The 13,780-nt window shown below is 36.8% G+C and overlaps 1 protein-coding gene across 1 annotated transcript; it reads right to left on the reverse strand.

Moving 5' to 3' along the window:
- Positions 1–954: 954 nt before the first annotated feature.
- rel (v-rel avian reticuloendotheliosis viral oncogene homolog) lies at positions 955–12,320 on the reverse strand. The gene is made up of 10 exons (XM_079635519.1): positions 12,216–12,320; positions 11,499–11,534; positions 10,521–10,660; positions 10,267–10,415; positions 9,401–9,492; positions 5,462–5,602; positions 3,957–4,061; positions 3,213–3,428; positions 2,523–2,666; positions 955–2,422 (listed from the first exon to the last, which is right to left on the reverse strand). Exons 1-10 carry the CDS (start codon positions 12,220–12,222, stop codon positions 1,647–1,649), a joined length of 1,806 nt encoding a protein of 601 aa, XP_079491645.1. The 5' UTR covers positions 12,223–12,320; the 3' UTR covers positions 955–1,646.
- Between the last annotated feature and the right edge of the window lie 1,460 nt (positions 12,321–13,780).

The raw sequence follows: 13,780 nt of genomic DNA on the forward strand, positions 1-13,780 counted from the left end.
TTTTCAACATTGGGCAGAACATTAGCATATTAGAATGATTTCTGAAGGATCATGTGACACTGAAGACTGGAGTATTGATGCTGAAAATTCAGCTTGCCATAACAGGAATAAATTATATTTTAATGTACATTTAAAATAGAAAACATTTATTTTAAATAGTAATTACATTTCTCAGTATGACTGATTTTACTCTGTTTTTGATCATAACTTCTTTCTGAAACAAATTCCAACCCCAAACGTTTGAACGGAAGTCTTGGGTGGTAGTCATTTTAAAATTTTACCCCTGTAGCTAATTTCTATTTTCTAATCAATTAAGTAATTCTAATTGTTTTACTGATGTTGTTCGGGTTACGGTTACAAATCATGCCCTGTATATGCAATGCCAATATCTCCTTTGCAAAATATAAAAACCATCATTATTATTTTGTAATCCTACAATACTGAAATGACATAAAAAGAGAAACAAAAAGTAAAAGAGTATATTTCCTAATTGTGGAAAAAAGTAAAAAAAATTCCCAAGTTTCAAAATCAATTGAGTAACTCATCAACATAACGTAGGCCTATTTCTATGCACCGATATGACAATTTTGGCTGATAACCAATAATTATTTTTATTTGAAAGCCAATAAACGATATATTGGCCGATATATATATATATATACTATATATATATATACTATATATAGCCCTGTCAGGAGTTGAAACCTCTTGAATGACAAAATGACTGCTTTATTGGTTTTCATATTATCATTGTTAGGAGCATATGTCAGTTGCATCACCACTGCATGTCACAGAGCTCTTCATTCAGAAAGATTCAGATTCAGAAATACGAAAGCTGGACTGAACATATTCGTATCTAAAGGCCCTTCTTTATTCGTGTATGTATATGTAATATGTATTCTTGTATATATGTAATTAAATGTTTAAAAAAAGAAGAAATATGTAGACTCAAATTAGAGAGTTTAATATTTTATTTACCTGAACTTTGGAATGTGAAACAGTAATATATGATGCAATCGAATGACCAGTATGAATGAAAACAAACATATGTCTGCTCCACATAACAGTGATGTAGCCAAAATTCAAGAATGTAGCAAATACTACATAAACAAAATAACATTCAGTAGTACAAACTTTAATTGTATAAAAATACAAAAATGCACCCACAGAAAATGTAATGTAAAAGCAAATTTCACAATTAGCACAAGTGTATGATGAATAAAGTAAAAACAGAATGAGACATTGGTAGTAGTTTTCTAAAGCCATAATATCACTTTCGAGTTACCAATGAAAGACCTTGTTTAAACAATTTGAGAACCTTGGATAAGTCGCATGTTTAAAATGACATAGCCATTACCCAGGGACATTTCCCTGTTAGTTCCCACGTTAAGGAACACAATTACCCTGCCATACTTAAGCGTTTGTGGACAAATGGTCCCAAACTTTTCCAATATGACCATCAGACTGTTATACATAAATGTTTCATAAAATCTCACTGCTTTACTAAATTGGCAGAAGCATCTTACAGTATTTCCAGGACAACAAACTCTTCTGATCTACAGAAAAATACATTCAGTGAACATGAATCAGAGCCTTTGTTTAAAAAACAAAATCATGAACATGTCGAACACTTATGGAATTCAAAGCTATTCTGGGAAGTACTGCCAGGGAAAAGATTCAAGATGGCTCTCCTGCCCCATGCTGCTGGAAGGGTACGGTATCTGGGAGACCATCTGATTGGGCCCACTGGCCTCCATCTGTCTCGTCTCCGGAGTACTTCCATTGGGGTTGGGGCAGTTCAGGAGGGCGGTGAAGGACTGCGCACAGTCTGAAGCCGAGGTGCAGGCGGGCCCAAGCACAGCCATGTTGCTCGACCCTTGAGTTTCCTGTTTCAAGGGGTGGTTGACCATGAGGTTTTGAAAGAACTCTTCCTCTAAGTTGCTTGCATACGGGTACCCCGCTGCCAGTGACCCACTGGTGCCTGTTGCTCCATTCTGTGTGCTTTGAGGCTGTTGGGAGCCATAGTTTATCCAGGTATGTTCCAGTCCTTGTCTTTGAGATGGCTGCTGGGATTGCTGGACCTGCTGAACCTGCTGGTTTGGTTGGTCCTGTCGAGGCTGGCTGCTGGTTGGGCCATTGGGTTGAAGAAACTCCAGATCCAAAGAGGTCAGTAGAGGGAGGCTGTTTCCACTTTCCCCTGTGGTGGGCATGCTGGGACTTTGGTTGAACTGCTGTAGGCCCACCCCATTACTAGCTCCGTTGCTGTTGAGTTGACTGGGCCATCCTTGACTGAGTGTTCCTTGCGTTGCGGTTTCTGGTAGGGGTGGCATCATGGGGCAGGACGAAGGGGCTTTGTTATAATAGCCTGACTGATTTGGGCGCACCACCCCATGGTTGGAAGGACGATAATAATTTTGTGGCTCTGTGAAAAGAGTATGTGTTAACTAATTATTTTGTCTGTATAAAGAAAATGTCCATGTATTATTTTTTATGGGCTACAAGGAAAGTGACATGCGACTTACCGATTTTGATTCTCTGATTTATTAGGTTGGCTGAAGGCACAGCTTTTGGTCTGTTCATGAAGCTCATGGCTCCTTGAGAGAAGCTAGAGAAGGATTTCATCTGGCTTTCAATTTTACGTTTCTTGTCTTGACAGCCATATGGATCTAAAAAAAAAAAAAAGATTCTCATTTTATTGTCTGCCAAATCGACCAACAAAATAATTTGCTGCAATCAACATGCAGAAAAAATGGTATCATGACCTATTTATGACAAGGCAAGGTTAGTTCAGGTTGTACAATGTCATGTGGGGCAACTTCTCAAAAATGGTATTTATGAATCCATAATTCATGTTATTTGTAAAAAAAAAAACGTATTTTAAGTCATGGGGTAGATATTTAATTAAAAAATATTTTTTAAAACATTTTTTAAAATAATGAATAAGATGTGTACAGTCACACTACTTTTTACTACCACAATATTTAAACATTTCTTGAAAATGGAGTAACGTTTTTCAAAATGAAACCTACATGAATACAAAAAGTACATTTCTAGGAAGTTGGCACATGTGTTTTAAACCAGAATAAAAAATAAAAAAGATACTCCGATACTCTTATTTGTCATTGACCCACTTGTAACAACAAAGAAGACATGGGCCAAAATCAAACAATCCATGATGTGGGTACCATGAAACTGTAAGCTGATGTTTTTACCTTTGTCATCGGGCAGGAATCTGAACTCCATGGGCTCACTGACCTCCTGGTCTGTGGGACGACGCAGCTGCATGCGCACCGTGACCGGGGCTGTGATGGTGGTGTCACAATAGGCGGGTGTCTTGAACACTATGGCCACTTGCCTGTGTACGTCTGCCTGAGAGAAAGCCCCTTTGGCCTCCCAGGTCTGAGTGAAGAACCTCACCTCAATGTCATCTAGAATGAAGTGATGTTATGGTGTGAGAAATGGGTTAAACGAAATGGCGGCATAAAATAACTGCAGATGGAAATGGAAAGATGATTTTCAATAGAATAAATAAAAAACAAAATAAAAGGATGATGAAGAGAAAAGGACATATGAGACTGTTTGAATGAATGACTTAATAAATACCTAAATTAATTTCAGCTTTCAATTTTCTTTAATAAAGGTGCTGTAAGCTATTTTTTGAAGGGAATATAATGCATAAAATGTAAATATCTACAAATCTCATAGCCTCTGTGACAGATTGAGTCTGTAAACCGAAAAAAAAGGTGGATGTCCTGTGACCTTTTTTTTTTTGCCATTCAGAAGAGGTCTTGTCAATCATTCTGACTGTTTGGGTTTGCTGACATATCTTTAGGGGTGACGTTTTGGAGAGGATGTGTGATTTAAGGGATAAGGGTGTTCTCATTCTAGTTGGCAAAACAGCTGAAATTGCTTAAAGCACCTTCGAAGTGTTCTAAAGATTTAAAGCGGTCCTGTACCTTTCTGCACTTTATCACAGAGGAGGAAAATCTCATCGCCTCCCTTCACACTGCCACTGTTCTTGTTGACCCGGCAGATTCGCAGTTCGGCCGTGTTCGGGGCCCCTGAAAAAAGAACAGGGCACTGAGAATGAAGATTCGAAAACCAAGTATAACAATCTTGAAACACAGACATGCACTGCTATTAGCAGTAGGAAATAATCTCTCATATTCTTTGACTTTATCTGAGTATCTGCAGGCACAGCCACACTTGCAAACATTATGTGCAGTGACTAAAAAAAGCAGTCAAACCTGTCATGATTTAGACCGTGAGGGCGAGGTTGTTTATTGCTTCCTCTTTTCTGTGGCTGAATTCATATTTATGGTTAGATTTAACGGCTAACCTTATTAGCACTGGCTGCAAATATATCAAATATTTCAGGTCAAACATACCTAAATATGCTTTTTTTTTAAAAAACATCTACATGTTTTCAAGCTCGCTTTAATAAAAATAAGTCTACTTGACTACATTGTCATGAGAACAACATGAAAGACTTGACAATCAGCAGATGAAAGAGTTTTAACCCATTAACCAAGTCATGGCATGAGTTTTTTTTAAATCCGCTCTGACTTATTTAGAATCACAAAACCGCACAAAAACACTCTGCAAGCACTGCTGTTTTGCTCGCCCTGTACACACACAACTATCACGTGAGGAAGTGTTGAAATGGACCGTGCTCACTTCCTGCAGTGAGGGATGTGGCCACTGACAGCTCTCTGTCACCTTAGCAATGCATTGCCACAGCTATATCTTCATGCTCTGTGACAGTATAGTAACTTGCATCATGTCAAACAGTATTAGTCAAAACTGACACAAAATTGATTCGCCAAACCGCTTTCTTTTAAATCTAATATAGCAGATACTGAAAACCAATACCCGTATTAAATGCAAAGGTTTTGTGTTTTCTCTGTACAAAATGTAATTATTAATATCCAAAGCTTTAAAATAGACCCATTTGTTTTTTTAATTATAATAAATTTAGATTAATTATAGAACATGCTATAGAACAATACTTTAAAAAAACAATTTAAACTTATATAAAACTCAACAAAAACCTTTTAGCTTATAATAAATGTCACATTTAGCTTGGAGTGGATTGAAATTTAAATTACTTAAAAAATGCTATCATTATTTTATTACAGTAAAAAATACTACAATCTTTTTATTTATTTATTTAAATCAACAAACTAAAAACTAAATATATACATCAAATATTAAAATGACATTTTTATCTTTTCTCATACACCTTTGCTAATAAAGTTTTTTTTTTTTGCCACATCGTAAAATAAATAAATATTGTAAACACAACCCAGGTCTTCCACTGAACAAAAACAGGTTTCCCCGCCCCAAATTCACATCACTGGCTGAGTCAAAGTTATGTTGTCAAACAAACAGTTTCCAAGTTTGAAATCACACACTTCACATTTAATGCTGTGTACTTGTTATTTGTGTCAAGCCAACTCACTGTTGTCATAGATGGGGTTGGAGACGATGGGAGGCAGCATGGTGTTGTACATCCCGGTCTCATCTTGCAGGGAAATTTGGAAGCATAGACGCACCACGTTCAGATCATACTCCTCAGTCTGTAGCAGCTGTTCCCGGGAAACTGTGGACACAAAACCAACGTTCAACAATTGCAGAGTGTGCAAAACAAACATATCAACACATTAATCAGAGGTGTAATTTGTGTCAAAACTGAACAGGAGATATTCAGAGAGTCATGTGAATGAGGTAAAGGAGGGGAAGAGGGAGAATAAAACGAAACAGGCACGAGAATGAAAACCAGGTCAGTTTGTTTAAAACTAGCAGACACACTTGTGATATGTTTTTAGAATCTTTTTCCCCCCATGATAATAAAGCATGCTTAAATGCAACTTTAATGCAACAAAAATAAATAGTGGTTTATTTACATTTATTTATATAATTATTATGGTGGTTTTTGCATTGTCATCAGCTTGAAGATTTAAATGAACTAAATAATATATTAGTGTGTTAGCATTTTTACAGTATTTTGTAGTAATTTGAGCAAAATACATACATATTTATAATAATCCATGCGCCAGGAGAGTTAAAACACTGTGTGACCACTTGTGATCAGATTTTGATGTATATTTAGTAGGCAACTGTCTACTGTCTAAATAAGCATGATATATTATTTGAACATAGTAAAGTAAATGTATTTATGTTGCTTTTTTACATTGCCTTTAGTTTTTGTAAATTATAGTCACATATACAAAATATATACATATTTATAATAAAAAATAAGTAATTTATAGTAATTTTACAGTCAAAAAACGAAGTGTCTAATCTTCCGCACCCACTCTGAGGCTCTATATATTGTGTGTATCAAGAGAGACAAAACACAGTGTGACCACTTGCGAGAGCCTCTATATTTAAATGCATCCACTTCGGACCACCCGCAAAGCATCTTAATATAAAGCGTAAACGGAAAAGCAAGCAGTATATGTAGTGCTCTTGCAGATTCTACACAGCAGCATCACCACCAGAAATGCCACTGACACATCACCCTACAAGCACACAACCACCCACACGACGAGTGCATGTGTAGACATTTCTCTGTGTGCATCTCCACTCTCCACCCACTCTTCACTCTCAAGAGTCTGCCTTTTTTCACCCCGCGGCTATCCCGCCCACGGACGGCCTGTGACGAGCTTTGAGCGTTCTGAGGTCACAGCAGGTGGAAACATCGCAGCGGGTTAGAAAGGGCTCGAGCGACAGAGTATCGGTGACGACTCTGTAGTGAGGGGGACGACCCCCTGACGTGAAGAGACACCTCTGTCCACACCACAGGCCCAGAAGTGGGAAAGAAAGATGGAGATGGAAGCCGAGCGAGTGAGGAGCACAGCAGACAGATGTAAAACAGACAAGATGTATAGCAGAGGAACAGAGATAAAGTGGGAGGAGATGAGTGGGTGAGGAAGATAGCGAGAGGTGGAGTGTGAGAAAGCAAAGCAACTGCGAGCAGTGGTGTGGTCATGTTTATTTGCGTATATGTGCACTTCGGTTGTGCGTTCAGTGGAGTCAGCGAGCAAGAGGAACGAGTGGACAGCAGTCGCAGGTGGGGGATAATTTAGGTTAGCGTGGGCTGGTGGAAGGTGAAGTTGAGAGCTGGAGAGAGAGAAATGGGGGCAGGGAGGTGAAGATTCTCCGTTATGTGGGTATACCACCATTCCCAAGCCTGACACTCATCTCTCACTGTGCCCACCGCCTGTGACATCTAACACCATATTGAGCAGAACGCCCACTCAGTAACCATCATGGCAAAATCAGCTATGGGCAACCGCGCAATTTTTTTCCGCAATGCGAGACGAATGCCTTCTAATTTAACTAATTGTGAATTAGTGTGATCGTTATATTCCAGTCACATATTACCAACCAAATAAGGCAATTGTAAGCAAACGTTGAAATGTTCAAATGCACATATTGATGCAGAATTTGACCGCTCAGACCAAACGACAGAATAAATAAGGTTGTAGCGCTCTGGATTCAATGGCAAATATTTTTGGATGTTACAGTTTGGACCAACATCGGCACATAAAATATTATATTATATTGTCTGAATAAAAATGGTAAAGTATAAATGAAAGGAAAAATATTTATAAATAATAATATTTTCTTGATTTTAGTACATTTGAAAATATCATATAAGTCATTAAAGCCTAAGGAAATATTATATTTTAAAGAATGATTTCAAGTCCAATATGAATACATAATTTGATTGAATACATACAAATGAATAAACAAAACAGATTATTGTAGTATGTTTTACAAGAAAATACTATTTCAGTCTTTCTACTTCAAAATTTCACAGTTCAATTCAATATGTTACTTGCCGTTTCTTTGTACCGGTAATTGTTTGTGAAATTTACTAGCAGTTTCTGAGTGAAAACCGTTTCAAATGAAATCATTCACCAAATGTTTTTCAGTGTATGAGTATTAAGCAGAAAATGAAACAATTACATCATTAATCTCAATTACTGCTATGACAATTCATCATCAGCTACACTTTCATGTTTGTGAAAGCTCCAATCGCAAAATGAATACCTCGCCGCAAAAGCAGTCTATTACCTACTCAACAATAGAATGACGATATATACTGTATATGCATGCGTCATCATTGAAATCATTGTGGGATAACGTCAGTGCAAATGAGGTCATCGCTAGCAGGTCATCCCTTCGACACATGACCAAACTTCAAAAGTAATATCAAAACTAATCTCACTACGACTGCCACTATGACTAATCATAATCAACATCATTTCAAGGGACTGTTAGTGTTATGCAGCCAAAGAAGGAGATCTTCATTTGGTTATCACAGCAGAAGTGAGAGCAGAGCCTCAAACAGCCAGTCACCACAGAGAGCAACGGAACATGCATGCGGAAGCAAACACAGATCCGATTCCGAAGTCACAATCTGATATTCCCTACGTGACGACCTGTTGCAAACACTTTCATACGATCTCAAATATTGTTTGGGTAGACAGTGGAATTAAACTACATATTGATTCTATACCAACTGCTAACATAATGTGACATGATTGTTGAGTCAATTTACATATAAAAGTATATACGGTAACCATAACCGCATTTCAATGTACAATCAAATCAGCCAAGTCAAGTGAACACTGCAGCATTTCCAACAGCTACTCTTTAGATCAACTACTATGTACTTCCAAGGGTTTAGGGGGCTCTGAACCCTTGAAGGGGATCTTTTATAGATACTAAACACTTTGAATTCAAACGTTTCAGTGACCACACAAGCTACAATACAATGCTGATGGTGCCAAAGGACATGACCAAGAGAAGTTGCTTTAAATATGTCGACCCTGTTATAATTTCCTCCCACACAATAGTTTGCATGGAATTCCTGAAGTATTTGGCTGTTTGCATACTCGAGGCAGAGTAATCCAAAGTTATCTGTTACACAAAAACGTATAGTTTACAGTTCCTCTTGACATTCCTCCCTATCTGAACAAGTTCCCCCTGATCATATGCCGCTCCATACCGCAGCCAGTTTTGCAACATCTTCACTAAATAAAGAGAAGTGATTCTTTTTCTACTCTACCTGCATTGTCAGATGCTAGTTTGTGTAATACAGTATAGAAGGAAGGAAATAGAGAAATGTGAGAGCATTTGTGTTTTTAACAGCGTGATGTTGTTGACCATCAACAAAACACTGTTCGTCTCATAACGAGAGTAAAAGCCAAAGAAACAGGGTCAGTAATAATGATACGATTTTTTAACATAAAAAGGGTGATCAGAAGGCCCAGATGGAATCTGCATTTTTTTATGAATTTTCCCCAATTCAGGGAAAATTTGCAGAATTTTCTGCATATGCAGACTCTATTTGAGCCTGGAGAGAAAACATGGTGTTGGATCTCACCACTGAAGGGGTTGATTCCTCGTGCAACCCTCTGCATTATGGCATCTCTCACTTCTCTTCTCCGCACGCACTGGATGCCCAGGTTCTGGAAACTAGGAAAAAACAATAAACAATCTGTTAAACTGTGTAGTCTGATTTTGAGTGCACAGATTTGTTTAGTTAAATGCATTGTCCATCTTGAACTCTGATCCCAAAGACTAAAGCTTACAGGAAGAGTGAGGTTAGAGCTAACCATACTGACATACTATTTAAAATTGAGGGCAGACAGGAGCTCTAAGGCTCTCATTTTCATACTGGGGGAATCCCCTGCATGGCTCCCTACTCTGAAACAACATGCTTCTTTAAAAAAAAAAGAAAAAGAAGAAGAATGGACAGCCCTTCGGAAGAGAACTGTGGTAGTGTGTGGGCTGGAGTAATACGGAAAGCACATTGGAATGGCTTTGATGTGGGACACAGACATGTTTCATTTCATTAAGAGGAAAATAGTAACAGGACCAAACGAGATTAGAGCAAAGCATGCAGATAATATTAAATCTAGAGCTGTCAAATCGATTAATCGCGATTAATTGCATCTGACATAAAAGTTCGTCTTTATATAATATACGTGTGTGTGTGTCTGTATGTGTGCATGTCTGTGTGTATATAGGCTACATATACACACACATAGCCTACATATATTTATATATATATACATTATGCATACATATTTGTGGGTATAAACACAAACTTTTATGTTAGATGCGATTAATCGCGATTAATCGATTAGACAGCACTAAATCAAAAGGCTTCTGTTGAAGGTTAAAACATTGAATTTTGAAGTAAAATCAAATTATTTAGGCATTTTAACATTAAAAGCATCAACTTACGCGATGACCCTACGTTCAGGTCCAAACTCTGCCTCGTAATAACCATCCTTGCAGTCCTTACCCACTAGGTCATGGGGATGGGGTTTGTATGGGTCGCTTTTGGTTACCAACGTAACACGTACTTTTCCTTTCCCGGTAACATTTAGTATCTAATAGAAAGAGAGAAACAATTTATAAATCTCTTAGTAAGTAATTCAGTTTAATCGTACAGTGAATCTGTTCTTCAGTGGTGTAAGCCTCTAAAAAACAGGTACCTGAATGCTTGGGTAGGTTCTGTTATTGTCAGAGCTTCTTTCTCCCGGTATGCTGCCCGCTGATCGACCCTCACATTTGTACCTAAAGCGCATGCCTCTCTGTTTTGGCTGCTCGAAGATCTGAGCATAGGGCTCTCCCACTGCACACAAACCAGCAAAATGACATCAGAGTCAGTCTCATAGATCTGAATATCATTCATTTGAATATACAAAAATGATTTTACAGGCTAAAAGCATGTTAAAAATTTAAAGGAGCTGTGTCAGGCAGAAATGCCCAGCAGGTATATCTACTGTTTGTTAAAATGGCAACATTGAAGATGCATACGAACATGAAAATGGGCTCAAAACACCTGCAGAAACAACATCTTGTGTCTTTCACAGAACCTGACCATAATCTGACCACAAACAACGCAGCCTGCTGGTAAATAATTTCCCGCTCTCTGCACCTGTCAGCACAGACCCTTTACGAGCTCATCCAGGTGCCATTATGCCAATAACCATATATACTAATCATAACTTCGCCAGACACCTGCACACACAGCTGGATTTGCCACGCAATATAGATTTGGTTGTTTTTAACACACTTGCTTCTGACACCGACACAAATAGGGGAGATCAATTCGCATAGGCATTATTACACTGTGAAATATAATAAAATAAGCTGGGGAAGATATCAAATCTATGGTTATTATGGATGAAATAGATCCAATGATATAGTGCAGTGAGCAGATGTCACTCACTACTGCTCATGAGATTTGTCACATACAGGAAGTCATATCTTTATCACAAAAGAGGAAGTAATGTAAGGAAATCTGAACATTACATCGGTTTTACAAGGGCAACTGGGTGACGTTTGAACATATTTGATGAGTGATTAGTCAGAGTTTATGGTCCACCCTAAACTTAACTCTAAACATGTTAGTAACGACATAATGTGTTTCACACTTGGCACAGATGTTTATAATGTAGGCTACTTACTTAGATTGGGATCCCTGTGCATTGAGAGGGGGTGCACTATACAAGAAAGCATGGATAGAAGAACATAAATCAATATAGAAAATAAGCTAAATTACAATGCATTTTATATTGAATAAGAATTAACAACTGTTCAAATGAGCATACGAGAGCTCAAACAGCTTTTAAAAGTTCCCCATTTTTTATTTCCTGGTGTTACTTTGTCCCTCATATATTCATGATAACTCATTTGATTTGTTAGTTTACATGAGATTTATCTTAAGTGAAGACTTAACTTTAGATTTTTTTTTTTCAGGTAACGATAATCTTCTTTCGCTAGAGCTTTATGTGATTTTACTCTTGCACAAAACAACTCTGCTTTTCATTCACTATAATATATAAAACTAAAAGTCTGTATGTTTTCTTAAATATAATTTTGATTAGAAAAACATGGAACGTGTTATATAGTAAAGATTACAAATTACGTTGTGAAGATTTACCTACTCAAGACAACAGAAGAAAACAGTCGTTTTTATTGAGACGGATTCTATATAATAAAATGATCAGATTACGTACTATCTTTATTTTACCTGAACAACTCGACCGTTCCGATTCGACTATCACACAGATATAGATTGGTAGCATAATTCATTCATAATTCATAATTTAATTAAACCGCAGAGAAAGAAAGGGGAAATATTTAAGATAGTTAGGCTACTTGATTAACTTAATGGTACTCACCGTCCATATTATGCGAACACCCTTGATTTAGGTTTGTCTTACGTCCGAGCTCTAAAGTGCTGAACAGATATACAGTAACACTTCAACACAGCAGAGTACTGACTGGGAATTCCCCACTATATACAATACGCCCGCCCACAGAACAAACACGCCCCTCTATGGCAAGCCGGGAGAACATTTGTATAGTTTATGACTTCCTGGTAATAATTTACAACACAATAATGATTTTATGTTTTCAATTCCACTAATAACTATTTATTAGATGCTAGTACGTATTCCTTTGCTACTACTAGGCTACTCACTATTTCAATAGTGACAAGTCATTATTCCATTGTTATAGTAACACATTTTATATAGCCTATATTTTATGTATTTAGTATTTTTTATCTACTGCTGATAGGCCATTTTTTGCATTAAGAACTATTTATTACTTATTAATCTTTAATTATACATTTATGTACAGAGTAGGCCTAATTAACAACATGTAGGCCTACTTACAATAGGGTTAGTTGCATATAATTATGCATAATTTACTGTTATTACTGCAGTAATAAGTACATGTGACGTAACAAGGACACTAAAAAAATGTAAGTGTTACCCTATTCAAATACAGTAGTTCATTCAGTTTTCCTATACGGTAATTGAATAGGCACTATAGACATTTTTTTATTTAGGTATTAGACATTCTATTTATTAGACATTGATTAATTCACTTTGTTTTGCAGACGAAGAAAAAAGAAAGAAAGACAGCGGCAGTGCTAAAAATAATATAGCATTCTTATATCAATCAACAGAAAATAATTTAATGTTGAAAAATAACTGCTGTTTCGGAATAGGCCTGTTGATTGATTCAAATAGTGTATATATTCAGAAACAATAAACAAACAAACACAAAACTTGTAAATAAATTAATAACATATATGGGTGTTCTTCAACTGAAGGCATGCTGTCGGATTTTTCAGTGTTGACAGCTCCGTTAAATATAGCCTAGCCTACTACAAATATGAAACGTAAAATGCAAGAATAACATTTTAAGTAACTTCTGTTTCTGAACAAAAAAAGCAGTAATTGATGTCACAAGCAGATGTCACAAGCACAAAATAAATACACAAGCCTGATTTTTGTTTTAATTGTCAGAATCATGACAAAATAAATACACAAGCCTGATTTTTGTTTTAATGGTCAGAATCATGACGGAAAAAACAAATCACAAACATGATGCTTAGTCTACCTAATAATTTAGGCTATATAGATTAATTAATAAATAATTCAATAGGAAAACAATTGTATGCAGTTAATTAACAAAACGGATAGTTCCGGTCCTTGATTCTGATTGGTTGAGCCGCGTTCTAAGCTGCTGTAAATTACTCAACAAACATATACCTGTGACCGCATTACATTAGTATTACTGCTCAACTACCATTTGTGACTCTTTATTGCTGCATGTGTTGCTTGGCAACCTCTTTGGAACTACATTGCTTGGCGGAGGAATAAATGTGTTATAACGTTATTTTTTGTTGTTGCTGGTGTTTATTTTATGAATAAAATAAATATTAAAATGAATT

This window comes from Phoxinus phoxinus (assembly GCF_949152265.1).
Source record: "Phoxinus phoxinus genome assembly, chromosome: 14".
Lineage (NCBI taxonomy): Eukaryota > Metazoa > Chordata > Actinopteri > Cypriniformes > Leuciscidae > Phoxinus > Phoxinus phoxinus.